This window comes from Mobula hypostoma, chromosome 10 (assembly GCF_963921235.1).
Source record: "Mobula hypostoma chromosome 10, sMobHyp1.1, whole genome shotgun sequence".
NCBI classification, from domain to species: domain Eukaryota; kingdom Metazoa; phylum Chordata; class Chondrichthyes; order Myliobatiformes; family Myliobatidae; genus Mobula; species Mobula hypostoma.
The window spans coordinates 81,262,331-81,281,144 of NC_086106.1; the positions used below are offsets into that span (position 1 = coordinate 81,262,331).

At 40.9% G+C, this 18,814-nt stretch overlaps 1 protein-coding gene across 6 annotated transcripts in view; it reads left to right on the plus strand.

Moving 5' to 3' along the window:
• Window positions 1-18,814, plus strand: part of klf8 (Kruppel like factor 8) — a 190,439-nt gene that overhangs the window by 33,517 nt on the left and 138,108 nt on the right. For all 6 annotated transcript variants that reach the window (XM_063060723.1, XM_063060720.1, XM_063060721.1 and 3 more), the window contains exon 2: window positions 2,598-2,669. In XM_063060723.1, the coding sequence (XP_062916793.1) occupies window positions 2,598-2,669 (72 nt within the window). The remainder of the gene's footprint in view (window positions 1-2,597; window positions 2,670-18,814) is intronic.

The window sequence follows — 18,814 nt, forward strand, 5'->3', positions numbered from 1 at the left end:
TACATCCTAGCATCTGCCAACTTGACAATGGTCCATAGGGGTCACTGGCTGTCTACCAAAGAGGCTTAAAACCTGGACTCTGGCACCTGCATTTACCATCTCTTAAATTGAGCTCCCCCTCTTCCCTGGCCCGCCCCCGGCCCTGGCCCCCAAGCTCCCCCGCACCCCCTGCCCTGTCCCCGCCCCCGAGCTCCTTGTGCTGCTCCCAACACAATCCCTCTGAAACTTTTTTAAAAAGAAAACAAGTGATCTGGACCTCGATGGACATTGCAGCCAGACGCAACCTTGATTCGCAGATGGGTGCAGTCTCTGCAGTGGCTGGAAAAAAATGTGCAGTTCCCCGTTCTTAGTAGCCAAGATTCTGTGTGGAAATTCTTCCATTTTATTTTGTGAGTGTTTTATGCTATGCTGAAGTACTCAAATGCAGACTTGGTGCATGTGCATGAAAGTTTGTCATCTGAGAGTGGGATATTGGGTAGTGTCAAGTATAATATAGAACTGTATCGAGGATAGTTTGTGCCTCGGCGTACCATCTGCAGGAAATAATTTTGTTCTTATTGATACCTCTGCTGTAAGATGCTTGAGGAATGTGGCATTTCTGGAGTAAGGAATGGTGAAGTAAATGAGATCAGATGCTACAGCGGTATTGAAGATCCATATGCATTTAGGGTCCAATGACATAAGGCTTTAAACCCTTATGCGCGCGCGCACGCGCACACACGCACAATCAGCTTAGAGTATCAATTCCAATGGAGTTCAAAAGTCATTCAAAATCAAGATTGTCGTATGAATTGGATGGAAGGTTGCATCCTGCTGTGACACTTGATGCTGGGAACCTGACGTTGGTGAGTTCCCCTTGACAGTCTGTAGTTGAGTTGCTTCTCCTTCTGGGGCCCTTAACTCAGAGTAACCCTAATAAGAACTCCCAACTCAGTTCTTACTAGACTTTTCTGATTTCCTTTGCCCACCTTGTGCTGGTGAAATATTTGATGGAAAAACCTTCAGTGTACTAAGCTTGTTGGCATTGTTGAAAGTGTTACCAGATTTCCCACTGATGCATAGTTGAAGTATTTTTTTCTGGCCTGCAACGAACTGATTGCAAAATGTATATTTCCAAGTGCTGACTAATTTTATGGTAGTCAACGTTAGGCCTTCTCTGTAGAATCTTCCTTGTGTGCATACAAGATTAAAGCAAAAATGCATAATATAATTCCCCTTTTATGGTTAAAACTGCATGATATTAATTGTGGATAAATTTGTGCAATATAACATTTGCTCCAATAGCCAAGTCTTTCCTTGACAAATAACTTTAGCTTAGTTTAATTTGAATCCACGCAATTCCCGCTGAAATTTGACTCCACACACATCAGCTGTCCTACAGCCAGCAGTCTCTCCATCACTTTGTTACTCAGCCACTCCTGGGTTGATCTGTATCACAGCTATTCCCCTTTCATTTTTGTGCCTGTTTAAACTTGTATTTAAATTTTCCTAGTATAAATGAAGAACCATTTGCACAGATTACTGTTTATTTCCGCAGATACTTGTTGATGAGTGTTTCTAGAGCTTTCTCCTTTTGTTTTTCTGTTTTCCTGATGGCACTGGCAGTTTGCTCTGCTAGTTAAATCTTTCGCACCTAATAATCCCAAAGTGCAAGGACAGGAAGTCTACCTGGTCAAATGAAACTTAGTTTCAAATGACGAAAGAATCCTACTTTGCACAATTTATCTTTGAGAGAAGAAAACTATCTAGAATTTCCCTTATTCACTTTCATATCCCTTACTCACTCTTCCTTCAGTTAGTCCTGATGAAGGGTCTCGGCCTGAAACATCGACTTCACCTCTTCCTATAGATGCTGCTTGGCCTGCTGCATTCACCAGCAACTTTGATGTATGTTGCTAGAATTTCCCTTGTCCTTTTTCCACTATATTAGATGCTAAACCTTTTACTGACTATCATAATTTCAGAATTCTTATTTTATTAACTTCAATTTACTTTTAGCTGTTCCTTTGGAGGAAAGACTATATCAGTGAATTTTCCAATTGGAATAAAATTATGTGGCAGATTCACATTTCTTTCACAACTTCTCAAAACACTTTGCAGCCAGTGGCTGTCCGTTTCTGCGGATTCTGCTCTCAAATGTTAACGCCATGCTACTTAGACAATCTCTTCAAATCTACTTGTAGAGGGATAAATATCAGCCAGAAGAGCATGGATACACTGTTCTTAGAAAATATACAGGATGTGGCCCAAATGCAGGCAGTGGAATCAGATCAGGAAGGCACCTTGGTCAGTATGGATGACTTGAGTTGAATGGCCTGTTTGCATGTTGTACTTCGTGCTGTGACTCTGTGTATGATCTTTTACTCCACTGAGTGAAAACTTGGCCTTGTTTACTCTTTCATCAGGTGGAGGTCACCACCAGTCCCGTAGCACTCACTTGGTGTTGTGGTACAGTTTCTGATCCCTTGGGCATGATAACAATGGTGAAAAATAATACTTAAAATGAAACAACGAGGGAAAATTGGGAAAGGATGGGAGGAAAAGCAATAGATAATGTGAAATTGCCATTAATTTGTTATTTTAAAATTTATTTACAGTTTTCCACAAATTCAACATCCATTCTTGAGTTGTACCGTTCACATGGAGAAAGTCTGGAGAAAAAGAGTGAGGTAACAAATCTTTTGACTAATGTTGAAATAGAATTACAATTTACAAGGTGGTGCATAGATACTTTTGTATTTTAATTGAACAAATGATAAATTGATATAAAGGAAAAAATGGGCAAAATTTCTACTTCTGATGAGTTTCTTCTCGCTGTTCCAATATCCTATTACTTTCAAACATCACTATAGCCTTGGCTTATTCTACACTTTTATTTGAATAACAAATTCTGACAGACTTGCTGTTGTAGTATCGTATCTAACTTGTCTTTTAAATAGAACAATTTATTATGTTATTTAACTTTCATACATAATATTGTCTTCATACATGTAACATCTCATTCCAGTCTCCGGTCCACACGCATTTGCAGTTACTTCATTCTTCATTTTTATGAGTTTAGGCACCAGATATTAATGCAGGGTGGTGAAATATAAGCCCTCGACTTGTGCATGAAGAAAATACTTTCCAAAAGGAGTTGTTGATGATTTTCCTTAAAGTATTGCATGCTGCTAAGTTCATTTCATGGCTTACATTTTATTTTGCATGGAAAAAAGGTTTGGACTTGAGGCGTCTTTGTGGGGTTTATTTTTAAAGAATGTGTCACTATATCTCATCAATTCTGTTGAAATGAGCATGTTTTGGATTGTTGCTGGTAAACTCAACACTTATTGCCTGCTCCACCTTGCCTTTTGCATTTTTGGGGCTTTGGAGGATAGTTACAAGTCGGTGATACTGCATTGAGTTCGTATTGCCTATGGTCCAGTATTTGTGAGAATACTAGTTTTAATTCTGTCAAGAGATCTATATGAATTTTTATGATGATCTCATGGATTCAGGCCCCCATTGCTAATGCCAGATTGTGAAATAATTAACTGCATAATGTGTGCAACTTCTTAGGAAGTGTTCAGACATAACCTGTTAAGTTATAGTTACCACACATAGAGAATTAACTATCTACACCGGCTTCTCATTGGCATTACTGTTACTAAGATCCTTCCATTGGCATCCTGAGTGATCTTGCCATTGATCCAGGAACTAAACTGGATTAGCTGCAGAAACTTTGGGCTACAAGAACAGATCAGAACTGATCTTGCAGTGATTGACTAATTTTCTAATTTTCTTTCTTTTTGCCCTCAAATGATTTTGCTGTCAGAGGAACAGTAGGCAGGAGTTAAATTCAAAGCAGTCCTCTTGTCTAGATGTGCACTTAGTGCCAAGTACCCTGCTCCATTGACACCCCAACCACCACGCTATACATAACCCTCTTTCTGACCCTCCTGCACTGGCACCCTGTGGCTCTATTATGTATACCATTTGCAAAATGTACCTCAGTCACTTGACACCACCCCTACCAACTTGCAAGATGAGAGGACTAGATGCATGGAGACACAAGTACTTGCAGTTTCCCCTCAGTTTGCACATTACGATGTGTATTTCTGTGTCTTCACAGTGACTGGATCTAACTAAATGGAACTTCTTACTTTACAGTATTGTGGAGAAATTTCAAATGGACTGCATTCTTTTCAAGGGAATGGTTCACAGGATAAATGTGGTTGGGTAGTAACTGCCAGCTTTTTTGTGGTGTCACCCTCTTGGTATCTTGGTGAAATTTGAGTTCCCATTTCTGTCTCAATAGATTACTGGCTCAGCAATGTATTCATGTTGCTAAAATTCTCACTATGCATTTTTTTTTTGATAAGTCCCTTCAGCATCTCATCCATTTTTCCATCTTCAGCTTTGAACTATTAGCTGTGAAGTTGTTGACCATAATGGACATTGAGCCCAATGTCATCATCCTGAATCAGCATGCTCATTCTGCGATGGAAGAGGGCCCATCAGACTGTTGTTTGTCCCTGATACCACTCTCGCCAGGCACTGTGTGCTCAGTGAGAAGGTTGTTTCTGGCCACTTGTGCTGAATTATTGATCTCAATTGGTACAGCAATGCACTTGTAAACATGTTGCACTTTCTATCCTTTTTGAAAAGTGTAATTTCTCATCTGGCAAATGTGCCAGGAAGTTCAACTGTGCTGAAGCCAAGATGCAATACTGACTGTGTCTTGGGTCATTTACTTAACATTTGGATGCTTGCTTTTGTAAATCTGCCTCGAGACCCCCACATGTTTTCTGAGGTGATGCCATTCTTGCACGAAGATGGGAACTTGAACTTGTTTTCTTTATTGTCCTTAAGTTAGAGTGTGACACCCAATTTTGATGTGGCACAAAGCCATAGTGGTCATGTTCTGCCAACTCAATGCTATTTTAGTTTGCTCTTTCAAGAGCTCTAGAACTTAATGGCTGTTCATTCTTTGCCAAATTCCCATAGGCTTCTGATTGCCATGAAATCACAAATATTGCTATTTAAGTACTTGAAGGATTTTAGAAATTGAATGCAGCAACAATGCAATTAGTTACCAGACGATCGGCACTGAGATATTTTCCACAAGTAGCCCATGGGCCAGACCTGCTCTGGTTCCTAATTTTGACCTATTCTTGAAAATGCAAGTATCTGAATGAGTCCATGAGCTCTGGTCCTCTGATCTATTGAGATTCTGGGGGGGAAAAAAATAACCAGAAAGAAGTAAAAGCAGACTAGTAGAACTTAAAGGTGTCCAAGAGTCAAGATAGAGCCAGCTTGGGACTAGGTCAGAAGCATTGTTTAACATCATAAATTTTGGGCTATTTAAAATAATATCCTTGTTTTTATTGTGAGTTCATGTATATTCATCTCTTTTATGATTTGGCTTGTTCTGAGGATTTTTGTTTACCTGTCTTGTGTATCTGAAAGTTGGGAGTAATGAGCTTATCTTAAAAGAAAAGCTCAAATGACAAATACTTGCAGTGAAACATTGAGGGAGTATTGACAGGCAGTTATTCAGTAAGACACTGCAATCCAGTCTGATAATGGCCCTTCACTACTTCAAGCAGGGATGGACAACATCAATTCTGCACTGAAATTGAGTGGCAGCTATTTTGTTTTAACTTTATTTCTTCCTTAATCCAGTAAACAGCTGCTTTCAATAGAATGTCCTTCTTTCTCACATCCATTAAATAGATATCATTTGGTATTCTTTCAAGGTGCATTTTAGGATTTAATAGGTTTTTTAGTGCCTAGGTTCCTTTTATAATCATTGAATATTTTGAGGACTGTCTTTATCCTTCCGTATTCCTGTGAATGCATTCAGTCTTTCCTCAGCTTCGCATCCTTTGCCTTCCACACAGAGGTAATTACAGATTCAGAGTGATTTTAAAAAAACCTTTTTAAAAAAATATTTGATTCTGTAGAAAGGTTTTCCAAATTGATTGGAATTTTTATGCATTTCAGTTGCTTGGTTGCTAAAAGCCTTTTAGCATGGTCATAAATGGTGGCAGTTATGTTTTAGCCAGAAACCAAGTCTCAAATCATTATGTAATTTGGAATAATTTTGACAATCATATCAATAGTCTGTTGCTACCTTGTAATGTAGACAATACTGAAGGCAAGAAATTCCTCTCTGGTACATGGTTTACACTAAAGCTTCAAGCATGCCAATGGGCCTGCCACATGAGGTCCTGTTTTCTCAGTCCACCAAATTTCAGTCCCTCTGACTAGGACCCCATGGTGAATATTTCTTGCCTAGAGTTGCAACTGCAATCTGATAATTCTGCAGAAGTATTATAGCTTCATTGTGCAGAATTGCTGCAATTGTGGAGACTTGCAGCAAGACAAATAGCACTTGTTCTACATGTACTGAATGGGTACATTGGTACTGAATTGGGAATTGGTACTGAAGTTATTCAGCATTGTCAAAGGGCAGCGTTTGTGCAACTCACTTGTGCAGTTGATCTCAAATGTTAGCTCAGGTGTGCATTCTTTTTCAGTACGATTATTTTTCTTATCGATAAGCAGTATCCTGCATTTTAATCTTTGCATTTTCAAAAACCACTGAAACTGCCAGTTCCAGCATTGTGCAAAACCAATACGATACAATTTCAAGTTTCAGAAATTGGTAATGGGCCTGGAAATTTTGGTGCTAAGCGGGTGGGGTGGTGCAGGGCACATAGAGAGCCATACCAATTGTTTTGATGTACAAGTCCCCAAGTTATTGTGCACATTACATTAGCCTTCACACAAGCAAATTTACATAAATTATCTTTTTTCTGTAAACTGTTGTCATTGTGGAGGGTGGTGCTTATGAAGATAGTGAGTTCAGTATTTGACTTCAAGAAGCAAGGAGAAGATCAGAATAGGACTGGGATTGACCAATGTCTTGGAGACAAAAAATTGCAGGTGCTGCAAGTGAAATAAAATCAAGAACCCAAATGTTTGTGGAGGGAAATAGTCAATGTTTTGTACTGGGAAGATCAGAGCCACTGTCTGTTAGAGAGTCAATCAAGTGACGCCAACAGTTGTATAAATTTGATTATTCAGTGGAGGAGTTTTGCTGCTGTATTGCACTGGGCTTAATGTATGAACTCCATCGGAAACTCGGGGACATGAAGAGATTTTAGTTTTTTCATTTTTGAAAATGCAGGGACATTGGTTTAATGCATCATCTTGGAAAATAAATGTTTTGCATTGATACTCAGCCATTAACAACCAATAAAGTGATTGTTAAATTGAACCATTATTGTCATGTAAGAAACAAGAGTGACCCATGTGCTAACTAGTAACAAAACACGAGTAAGATGATGACCGGAAACCTTTGTTATTGGGTGTGTGGTGTTCTTTGGATTGGATTGTAGAATCTCAGAGGACACATGGGTTCGTTACTTAACGTCTTATCTGAAAGATAATGCCTCTGGTAGTGTCATACCAGAAAGGTGCTAGCCTTGATTCTTTCAAGTGGCATATGAATGAATAACGTTTTGCCTTAAAGCAGCCTGTAAGTCAAAATTGACCTGAAAGAATCAACAAAGGTGAGTACTGAGAGATGATTCAATCATGGGATGATAGAGAGGCAAAAACAAAGATGTTTGCCAGATTTCTCTTAGTTTCTAATAGGCATCATTGGAAAGCAGACAGACCTGAAAGTCCATTCTCTACAAACTCCTTGCCATTCTGCCCAAAAGGAGTCAGTGTTCTGTTGCTACTCTGGTGGATCCACAACCAGAAGAAATCTTGAGATGTGCCTCATGGCAATAACTGTGCAATGTTAAATGCTGGAGCATTCTGGTCATTCATGAAGCTTTATCAATGAACTTTATCTTCACCATTTCTAATACTTGTATTATGATTATTAATACCTTGCCTATTTTTAGCCTCTGGTGGATTGCATAGTTTCTCCCTATCTCAGCAAACATAGGAAATCAAGTTTTTTAATTAAAATTACATTCTTGGCTGTCAGTATTTCTGGAGTCAATACATTGCAACCACTTCACGTGCCTTTCAAAGGGTGTTTTCAAAATTCTGCATGGTAGTCCTAAGTAATCTGACTGAGGTATTACAAAATCTTAGTCATAATCTGTGCATCCTTTCAAACTTTTACACCATTGTTTTTCTTTACATTTAGGGAATATATCTAGTGAAAAAGCATTGTACCTTTCCAATAGTCTCAAGATCTCTACTTGCCCTTTTCTGTCAATTTCATAACTTTCTTTAGTAGTTACAGTATTCATATTCAATTTAATTTACCAGGTTGCGTAACCTAAGATCATAAGTTATAAGCCCCTATTGAGTCTGTTCCACCATTCCATCTTGCCTGATTTATCCCTCTCAACCCCATTCTCCTGCCTTCTCCCTGTAATCTTTGACATCCATGCAAATCAAAAACATGTCGGTCTCTGCTTTAAGTATTCCCAATCAGATGGCTTCCACAGATTCACCACCCTCTAGCCAAAAAATTCCTCTCTATGGTCTAAAGGGACGTCCTTCTATTCTGAGGCTGTGCCATCTGGTCCTAGACTCTCCCACTATTCGAAGCATCTGTCTAGGCCTTTCAATATTTGATAGATTTTAGTAAGATTCACCCCCCACCCCTTCTCCCCCCCCCCCAATTCTTTTGAATGCTAATGATACAGGGCCAAAGTCATCAGCTGCTCCTTGTATACTAATCCTTTCATTCCTGGAATCGTTCTCGGGAACCTTCTGTGGACTCACTCTAATGCCAGCACACCCTTTGTTTGATAAAAGGCCCAATACTGCTCACAATACTCGGGTGTGGTCTGACCAATGCCTCACAAAGCCTCAGTATTACTTCCTTGCTTTTATATTTTAGTCCTCTTGAAATGAATGCTAAAATTGTATTCACCTTCCTTACCACTAACTCAACCTGCAAGTTAACCTGTATGGAGTCCTGCATGAGGACTCCCTTTGCACTTCCAATTTCTGAATTTGCTCCCCATTTAGAAAATAGTTGACATCTTTATTCCTTCTACAAATATGTGTGACTATACACTTCCCTACATTGTATTCCATCAGCCACTTCATTTCCCATTCTCCTATCTGTCCAAGTCCTTCTGTGGACTGCCTGCTTCCTCAACTCTGTCTGTCCCGCTTACCTATCTTTATATCATTTGCAAACTTGTCTAAAAAGCCATTAATTCCATCATTCAAATCATTGATATACAACGTGAAAAGAAGCAGTTCCAATCCTGACCAGCGTGGGATACCGTTAGTTACTCTGGCAGCCAACCAGAAAAAGCCCCCTGTATTCTAACTCTTTGCCTCCTGCCAGTCAGTAGCTTTCTATCATTGCTAGTATTTTTCCTAACGATTTACATTAAATTTGGTTAACAACCTCCTATCCATAATACTCATCTAAATTTAGTGCAAGCTAGAATTGTAAAAACTCATTTCATGAGGGGTTTCTTTATGTTTTCAGTTTATCTGGATTCTTATCCAGCCTCAAGTTCTATTACTAGATTTTCATGATTCTAAATTTTATTACAAGTCTTTTGTGTGGTTCCAAATCAAAGACCCTGGGAAAGTTCTGATAATTTACGTAGGGAGTGACTAGAATCTGCAGTTTCATAATTACGTAAAACTTTACTCAATTCACATTCACTTTTTTAAATTACAGATGTATGAAGATTACTCCACGCTGCATTTCAATTGGCTTGACTTTACATCTCATAGTTAATTAGTTCAGATTGTGCCCCAGTTTAGTTATGGCACGCCATTGGCTTGCTTTCAGTAGTGTGGATCATTTCCAGGACCCAGTAACACTGATGTCTATTTCCTCATATCTGCCTTCCAGCTCCCTAAAAATGACTTGCTGCCCAAAGACTTTGTTACTCCTCAAAAAAAGTGACTTTTCTCATCATGATTTCTTGATTATTAATTATTAACATAAAATTTGTTAAGGAGAACTGGCAGTGTTTAATTTTTTTTCCCTGTCTTTTTGACTTTAAGATTTTGTCTTCACCACATGGCCAGCTGAGAGCTGTGGCTGAATCTAGCATGGCAACAGCATATTTACAATCCCAGAATGATGTTTTTTTTAGGGATTCTTGCATGATATTATGCAGAGCTGGAGTTTGGCAAAGTTCCAGTATTTGATGTGGACGATATCCCATAGATGATGTCACTCTGGAAACAGATGAGTTTGTATGGATCGCAGGTCCTTTTTGTTTTTCTGCATCTCCCTCCGCCCTTCTGATCCTAGCCAAGCCTCCTCACACATCCCTAACCGAATGACATGACCTGCCCTTTGGAAACATTGTCCGTATTCCGGTTAAAATGGGATGACTTCATTGTTACTGTTTCCTACCACAGTGCCTCAGCTGAGCATTCAAGCCAGTGTTTGGTTCTGACCCTATAGTTTCCTTTGCTTCCCAATGCTGCTTGATCCAAGGCAGTTATAGGGTGTACTTTTGGCTTGTCACATACTTCATTAGTGAGTATATAAAGTAAAACACAGAGAAAGAGAGAACCATATTCCCAGTATTCTTATTCTCCTTTTGCCTCCCCCCTCCCCCCTTCTCTGACTGCTTAACCTATTAAATGAATTTAAAATAGTCTCTGTTAGCTACTTGTACCTTGCCTAAGTACCCATGTGAGCCAAGATATTGAACTCGCTGTCTGGTCAGTCACAGGAGGGGAAGATCTCCACTTGGAGGATAACCTTGCTGTTGTCTTCATTGCACAACAATAGATCTTTGGGTATTGATTTTTATTCTAATTCACTTGGTAATATTGAGCTCAGATGTGTTGTTTTACTCATTCAATAATTAAGATTAGTTAACATGGCCAAGGTCCAACTAGCAATCTTTCTCTTTCCTGCTATTTGAAATGTGTCAACTTATCAAGCTGGGGAAAGTTGGATAAGTTTTCTCGAGTTACCTTTTTACACATACGCAAGTCACATGCTTTCTTTGATAAAATTACATTTTGTTACAATGTAAGAGGCCATTTGGCCAGTTGTGTCTCAAGGCGATCCTTTATTCCCCCCCCCCCCGTTGATGTCTTGTAACCCATTTTCGCTCTCTCTCTCGCTCTCCTGATTCTCTACTGTCAACCTAACCACTTGATTACTACCCAGCACTTTTGGGGTGTGGGAGGAAGCAGGAAAACCTGGAGGAAATTCACAAAGGGATAACATCCAAGTTACACAGGTAGCACCAGAAGTCATGATTGAACCTGGATGGCTAGAGATGAGAGGCCACATCACTATCTGTTCCTCCACTTGCTGTACAGAGCGTTATCAACACTGTCTGAGTAAACTTGCAGATCAAATTCTGGTAATACAGTTCTGTTCACTTTTTGGTGAATCAATCAATGTGATTTTGTAAAATTAACGAGGTAAATTCTGCTACAATGTGTAACTGCAGAAACATTGAGATTGACACACGTGAGGTTCAAACAGCTGTCGACAGCACAAAATGTCTTCCTGCACATTGCTAGTGTGTCCGGAACTTTCCCTGTTGTCAGGCCAGCAACTGCTGGGGCATGCTGCTGCCTTGTCATGAATGTGCTGAAAAGTTCCTGCTACCCATAGCTGGCTTTGGAAATGGCTGAACTGACTCTACTGCTATTGCTGGAACCTGCCAATCAAAAGCATCAGGCACAATGAATGAACTCTACTCCCAGGTGTGGCCTTTTTTTTTGTTTTGCAGGATTACTTGTTTTTTAAAAGGTAGCATTGAACTCCATCTCCTGTTTTTATTTTACAAAGTAGTCATAGACATAGTAGCATTTAATTTGCCCTCACATGCTCAGAACAAAGTGTTCACAAAAACTAAATGACACTTGTCTATCTGGACTTTCCATCTTCCCTGCTCTAATCTAGTCATCTCTCCTCTGCCTAAGTGGCAGTTAGATTTCTTGTACTTTCTAGTCTGCCTGACTGAGCTTTACTGTGGTATGGGTTGGGCAGACAAAATACATTTCCCACACCAGGAAACAGTTTATTGTGAAACCATGAAAGATGCAAGATCTTTTGAAAGATTGCAACCTTTTTTTGGCCTCCAGAGTTGTGGTGGAAAGGCCGGGCACTACATTTGCTTAATTGGGACACATTGGGTCCAGTATATTTCCGCCCAATTAAGCAGCTGCCCCAATTAGCCGATGTTCATGGAAATAGTTTTTTAAAAAAACATACATAAAGATGTACTACATTTTAACTCAGTAACGAATTATGTATTTAAATAAAATACAGAACAAATTAGAACACTACACATACTACAGGTAGTTGTCGAATCTGACGATGACCCGGAAACCAGTGTGGGAGAGTTTTTAAAGTGGAAAAGCCCTTGTACTGGGACAGATCCACTCTCTCAACCTCAAGTTTGGGTCCAGTGGTATGAGTAGGCATCACAACTGGGGTGTTCCCTGGTTGCAGTGGATGACCACAACTACTTCTGTGCCTAGTCATGCCCTTTGTTCTCCACGTAGCATTGTAGAAACTCCTTCCTAGCTGTTGGATCTGACCATGGATCTCATCCGCCCAGTCTGCCGGAGCTGACTTTTGCATACTAGAACAGGCATGTCCCTGTCTTGCCTGGATTAGCCCACTTGGCATTGTGGCCGTTGTCACATGCAAGCGGCCACTTAAAACCACAGATGAGAGCTGGGTGTCCAATTTGGGGGGGGGGGGGGGGCAAGGGTAACATTCAAGATGACTTCCAATACCTTTAAACATGAGACGAAAGAAGCTTCTGATTTTGGAAATGTGAAACGATAATGGAATGCTGGAAATTAGGTTGGGCAGTATCTGTAAAAGGGGAAGAAGGGTTAACCTTTTGGCTTGATGACCTTTCATCTGACCATTATCTTTTGTAAAGTGTTGTTTCAGAATTTGGCCTAGCAGTCTCTTTAGATTTTGTAGGCAAGAAATTCTAATGTGCAGCACGATGTTTCTGTACACAACACAAGATAATTCTTAAGAAGTCTTTGCTATGTTTAACAATCATTTGCTTTTCTACCAGTTTTCAACTTGCAAACTTCTGAAGTTGGACGTGGCTCTTCTGTGGGTATGCCATGCATATAGACTACTGATCATATAATACTGGTAGCCAATGTGTGGCACAAACTTTATCATTTGCATGAAATCCTACTGTACCTTTTGAAAGTTTTAAACTGGCATAGGATTTGAACACTGAAGATCTTAACCACACATCTTGAGCCTTCTCTGGTGTTATTTAATGGGTGACCAATGTATCTTGGGTAGTTCCCCCCCCCCCCACTGTCTTTGACTGCAGAGCAAATAGAAGCACTTGCTCTTGCACCCAGGTCAATTTAAATAATCTCTCCTGATTGTCTTTCTGGCATACCATCCCCCATCTCCCTTTCTCTATTAAAAAGATCCTCTCACCTCCTCGTGAGTCCTGACGAAGGGTCTCGGCCCAAAACATCGACTGTACCTCTTCCTAGAGATGCTGCCTGGCCTGCTCCGTTTACCAGCAACTTTGATGTGTGTTGCTCCCACCTCCTGTCCCTTCCCCTTCACCTTTCATAATAGTAGGTTATCAAGAAGGTGAGGCATTTGTGCAAGTTACTTCATGTATATTCTACATAGTGTTTTAGGGGCTGTAGACAGCAGACTTGGTGTTGAAGCAAAACTAGTGTGGAACATTGCCGATTTTTAGTACATGACCATTTCTATACTGCTTTTGCTGAAATAAACTTTTGTATGGGACTTATTTTTATCTGTTCTTAAAACTAATTTGGAAATTGTTGACCTTTGTCCTCTAAATCCAATCCCTGATCCCAGCATTGATTAATTACTTTATAGTAGCCGTAAGTTTTGCTCCCTTTGTTATCTTGTCAGTACTGTTTGGTTTGATTGCTGACGAGCACAACTCTCAACAATTTCATTGCTCTTTACCTCAGTGTCTACTTCTGAGCTTCTGCTGACTGTTCTTTGCTGTATTATAGCAGTTGAGTAACCAATAGAGCTGCAGCCTCTTGGATCCAGTAGCCAGAGCTCACTCCCGACCTCCACTGCTCTCTCTGTCGAGTTTGCACATTCTGACTGTGATTGTAGGGAAATCCACTCTAGTTTTCTTGTACTTCCCCTGGTGTGGGTTGTAGAATTTGTGGTGGGTGGGGAGAATAACATTGAATTAGTGTAATTGGGTGTTTTTTTATTTTTCGGCAGCATGGGAATGGGGGCCTGTTTCCATGGTTATCCTACAAACACTGTCCAGGTCCTGGAAATGCATCATCTTTGTTGATTTGGATACCCAAACTCCCTACAGGGAATGGGGGTTTCTCTCTGAGCTGATGTCGACTCAATTGGCTAAAATTACTTGTTTTAATGTCATAGTGAAACACGTTGAATTACCTTTAAAATGATGAGATCCACTTTCAAACCTAACTGCCTGGTGTTAGCCTTGTCAGAGCCACATGCTTGTCTGTGTTGCGTAATATTTCCAGCATCTGCATTCTCTCCTGTATTGCCATTTCTGAAGCAATGTAACATGGGCATCTCCAGCAAAGGTGTCTCCAACACTTCTTCATACTCCTATTCCATTTGGACCCTAGTTCGGGACTTCCTCATCCATATTCAGCACTAGTCAGTGGGTGTGTCTCCAGATGAATGCTGATAGTAACTCAGCACCTCCCCTGAATTCCTTCATGTGAGGCGAGGGAATGGGGAGGGAGGGAGGAGAGTCCATAGGAGATTCACGAGGATGATTCCAGGAATGAAGAGGTTAACATATGAGGAGTGTTGGACAGCTTTGGGCCTGTACTCATTGGAACTTGGAATGCGAGGGGAACTCATTGAAACCTTACAAATGTTGCAAGGTGGATGTGGAGAGGATGTTCCCTGTGGTGGGGGTATCCAGAACTAGAGGGTATGGCCTCAAAATTGAGGGGTGACCTTTTAGAACAGAGATAAGGAGGAATTTTTTTTTAGCCAGAGCGTAGTGAATCTGTGGAATGCTCTGCTACAGACTGGTGGAGGCCAAGTCTGTGGGTATATTTAAAGTGGAAGGTGATAGTTTCCTTTTTTTTTGTCAGGGTATCAAAGGATATAGTGAGAGGGCAGGTGTATGGGGTTGAGTGGAATTTGGGATCAGCCATGATGAAATGGTGGAGCAGACTCAATGGTCTGAATAGCCTAATTCTGCTCCTATGTTTCACAGACATCCCACCCTGCAAAAACTCATTTCAGGGAGGTAGCTCCATCAATTTGCGGGAGACTTCCGGGAGAGGTAGAATGTCTGCAGTAGAGTAGCTCCTTAGCAGCTAGCCAGCTAGTTTAAATAACATTAGCTATGCTGATGAACAATGACACCTGTTAAACTCACCTCAACATGTCCTTTACATTTTAACCCATCATGGGCAATAGAAAAGTCACTTGCAAACAGTACAGCGAGCAACACTGTCATTATTTTTGACCCCTATTAGGCAGGGGTACACTTTAGGGTAGTCTGGGGTGACGTACGTTTTATATTTTATTTGTTTGGAACATTCTGCCACTCTGACTTTTTTTGGAACACTCTCGCTCGTGGTCGCTCTCACTCGCGCTGGCTTTCTCGCTGTCTCACTCTTGCACTCTCGTGGTTGCTCTCATTTGAGCTTGCTTTCTCGCTCTCTCGCACGTGCTGTCACGCTTGCTCTCAAAAAAATCAATTTCTGGGACATTGTATATAAGTTGCGGGCATCAGGGAGCCACTATTAATTTGCAGGAGACTCCTGGACCTTCCGGGAGAGGTGGTACGTCTGGTTTTATGATCCTAAGTGCTATGAATCCATGCCCAGAAAAAGAAATCCACCTCCCACCCCCCCACCCAGCCCAGCTTCTCGCCATAGCGACTCAGTGTTGTTTTGTATGTAGAGTTAATTTCTTATTGCGAAGTACCAAAACAAAATAATAAAAGTGGAACATTCTCACTTTGAGAGCTCTGCATGCTTTGCTCTCTTAAAATGCAGTTGAATGTCTGTGTTCCCAGATGGCTCAGCAGGCAACTGCCACGTCATAAATACATTCCCTCTTGGTAAGTGGGTAAGTGGGCCAGGCGTGTTCGAGTTTTCTCTCAATGGTCCTGTCCCCACCCTACCCTACCTTGAGGAGGACCAATCTTGCTTATGTTGCGAGCAGCTTCAAGCAATTGAGATTCATGCATGTATGCTTCATCTGTGGCCAGTGCTTCAGGCAATTGCATTTTCATTTGAATTTAAAATGACTCTGAGAATGACGACCAGCAGGAATCCTTTAAATCGTGTCTGATTTTTGACTTTGTGATTTATTTCTTTCTGTTTTGAGTGTGGGGGGGTGGGGGGGGAACAAAAGTTGCAGTATTGGACCTTTTCATTCAGATTGTCATTTAGATTTGCAATAAACTCCAACCACATTTAAACCAGAATCAGGTTTATTATCACTATCTTAAATAACATGAAATCTGTTTTATGGCAAAGCAAAGGTATAAAATTACTATAAATAGTGTGTGGGGGAGGAATAATGTAGTATTTTCATTGATTCAAGGATCATTCAGAAATCTGATTGAGGGGGAAAGGCTGTGTTTGAACCATTGAGTGTGGGTCTTCAAGCTCCCATACCTCCATGATGGTAGTAAAGAGAAGAGGGCATGTCCCAGGTGGTGAGGAACCTTCGTGATGTGTCTGTCTTAAGGCACCGCCTCTGGAAGATGTGCTGTGATGGGGAGGGTTGTGCACATGATGGAGCTGAATGAGTCTGTAACCTATTGCAGCCTCCTGTGTGTTGGAACCTCCATTCCAGGCTGTGATGCAACCAGTCAGGGTGCTCTCCTCCACACATCTTTAGAAATTTGAAATTGTCTCTGGTAATATACCAAATCTCAAGCTACTAATGAAGTAGAACCTTGCGTTATTTGTGATTGCATCAGTGTGTTGGGCCCAGGACAGACTCTGGAGATCTCGATGCCCAGGAACTTGAAACTACTCACCTTAACACTGCTGGCCCCTCTGACTCTTATATGTTCTCTCAACTTCTCCTTTCTGACAGCCACAGTCAATTCCTTGGTCTTGGAGATATTCAGTGCTTGGAGGTTGCTGTGTCATCACTCCAGCTGATCAATCTCACTTCAATCAGCTGACCTAGCTCACTTCTGTACAGCTTCTCATTGCTATCTGAAATTTCACCATGAACAATAGTATCATTGAAAATTTATGAATGATGTTTGAGCTGTGCTCAGCCACACCCTGAGGGTAGAGAGAGAGGCTAAGCACGCATCCATGAGGTGCACCTGTGTTGATTGTTAATGAGGAGGAGATGTTATCAATGATCCATACTGACTTTAGTTTCCCGATGAGGAAGTAGAGGATCCAGTTGGCTGAAGGACGTATATTTGTGAAGTTGTCACATGTGTGATGTATAGCGGGAGAGTGACACCAGTGATTGGATGAGTCATGTAAGATGTTCAGTTCACCTAGCTGGTGCATATAATATCTGACATGGATGTTAGCATTTCAAAAGCGATGTTGGTGCATTTTGTGGATGTATGGTTAAAAAATCAACCTTCCTATCATCCAATGCCTGATGTAAACCACTGGCAGTGAAACTTCCTTTTTGGTTGAACTTCTGTAATCTTTGCAATGATGTTTAATATGAAGGTACCTGGGGAAGATAGATAGTGAACAAATCAAATGAAGAAAGCCATAGTGAAAATGGCTGCTCGGAGTGAGTGCAAAGCATTGGCCATTATTTACCTCCAATATTAGGTAAGGATTTAGGACCAAGAGACTGGGTTGGAATTTAAATTTGACTGGTTTTGAAAGAGAAGGTATTGGGGGGGGTGGTAAACCCGTAGTCGAGACCTCAAGACACTGGGCAGTGGCAGCATTTCTCCAGTCCTCCTGACCGCCTGATCCATTGGTTGGATTGGCAGACCAGCGCCTCTGCCCTCTCCTAGGCCAGTCTCCCCAGCAGTGAGGTTCTGATAATACTTCAATTGGGCTACATTGTCTGCATGCCTGACATTTGACTCCAAAGTGACTGCTCCAAGCTCTGTCACAGCATCTGATTCCCAGGAGTTCTAAAATTCTCCTGGGTGGGGGGGGGGGTAGTGGTGAATATATCCCATGGAAACCCTTTGAGTTTCATAGAGGATACAGAGGACCTAGTGTTTCAATGACAGGAAGGAATGCACGGTATTCCAAGGTACTCACCAATTTGCTCATCCAGGCAAGCCCCACCTTGGATCCTGTGTAAAATACTTCAGCATGCTTAGAACTGGCAGAAGCATAGAAAGAACTCTGGTATACCTTGTACTCGGACATTATATAAGTTGCAATCGCAGAGAATGGGATGTAGAACAGGATGGAGGTAAAACTGCATGGGAATGAGCTAGCAAGGTGCAGCTGAAAATATGCGGGAGGGTTATTAGGGGAAAATGTGCTTAACTTGTCTTTGTATGTTTATACCGATCCGGCTCAGTTAAAATGTCAACAAGACTGATGCACTGTGCCACTTGGTCACATAACTGTGTCGTGTTGTGGCAGGCATCAGCAACTGCTTCCGAATGTGGCCTAGATTTGAATATACTATTTGTTGATTGAAATTTTATGCAAATCCAATGTTCAAAAATCTTATCTCAGCACCAACTGTTTAAACATTTGTATCCAAGCATCTAACATGGATTTTGCTATGGAGGGATCAGATTTGTTGCTTTTGATGGAATTTGAAATTGACCTGTGTGGTCACCTACAATGATGCTCCAATGATAACAGCCACGATTAAATTTTGTGCTTTATGATTTGCAGAAAATGGTGATTTTTCAATGAAATGAAAGAGGAAAAGGTATTG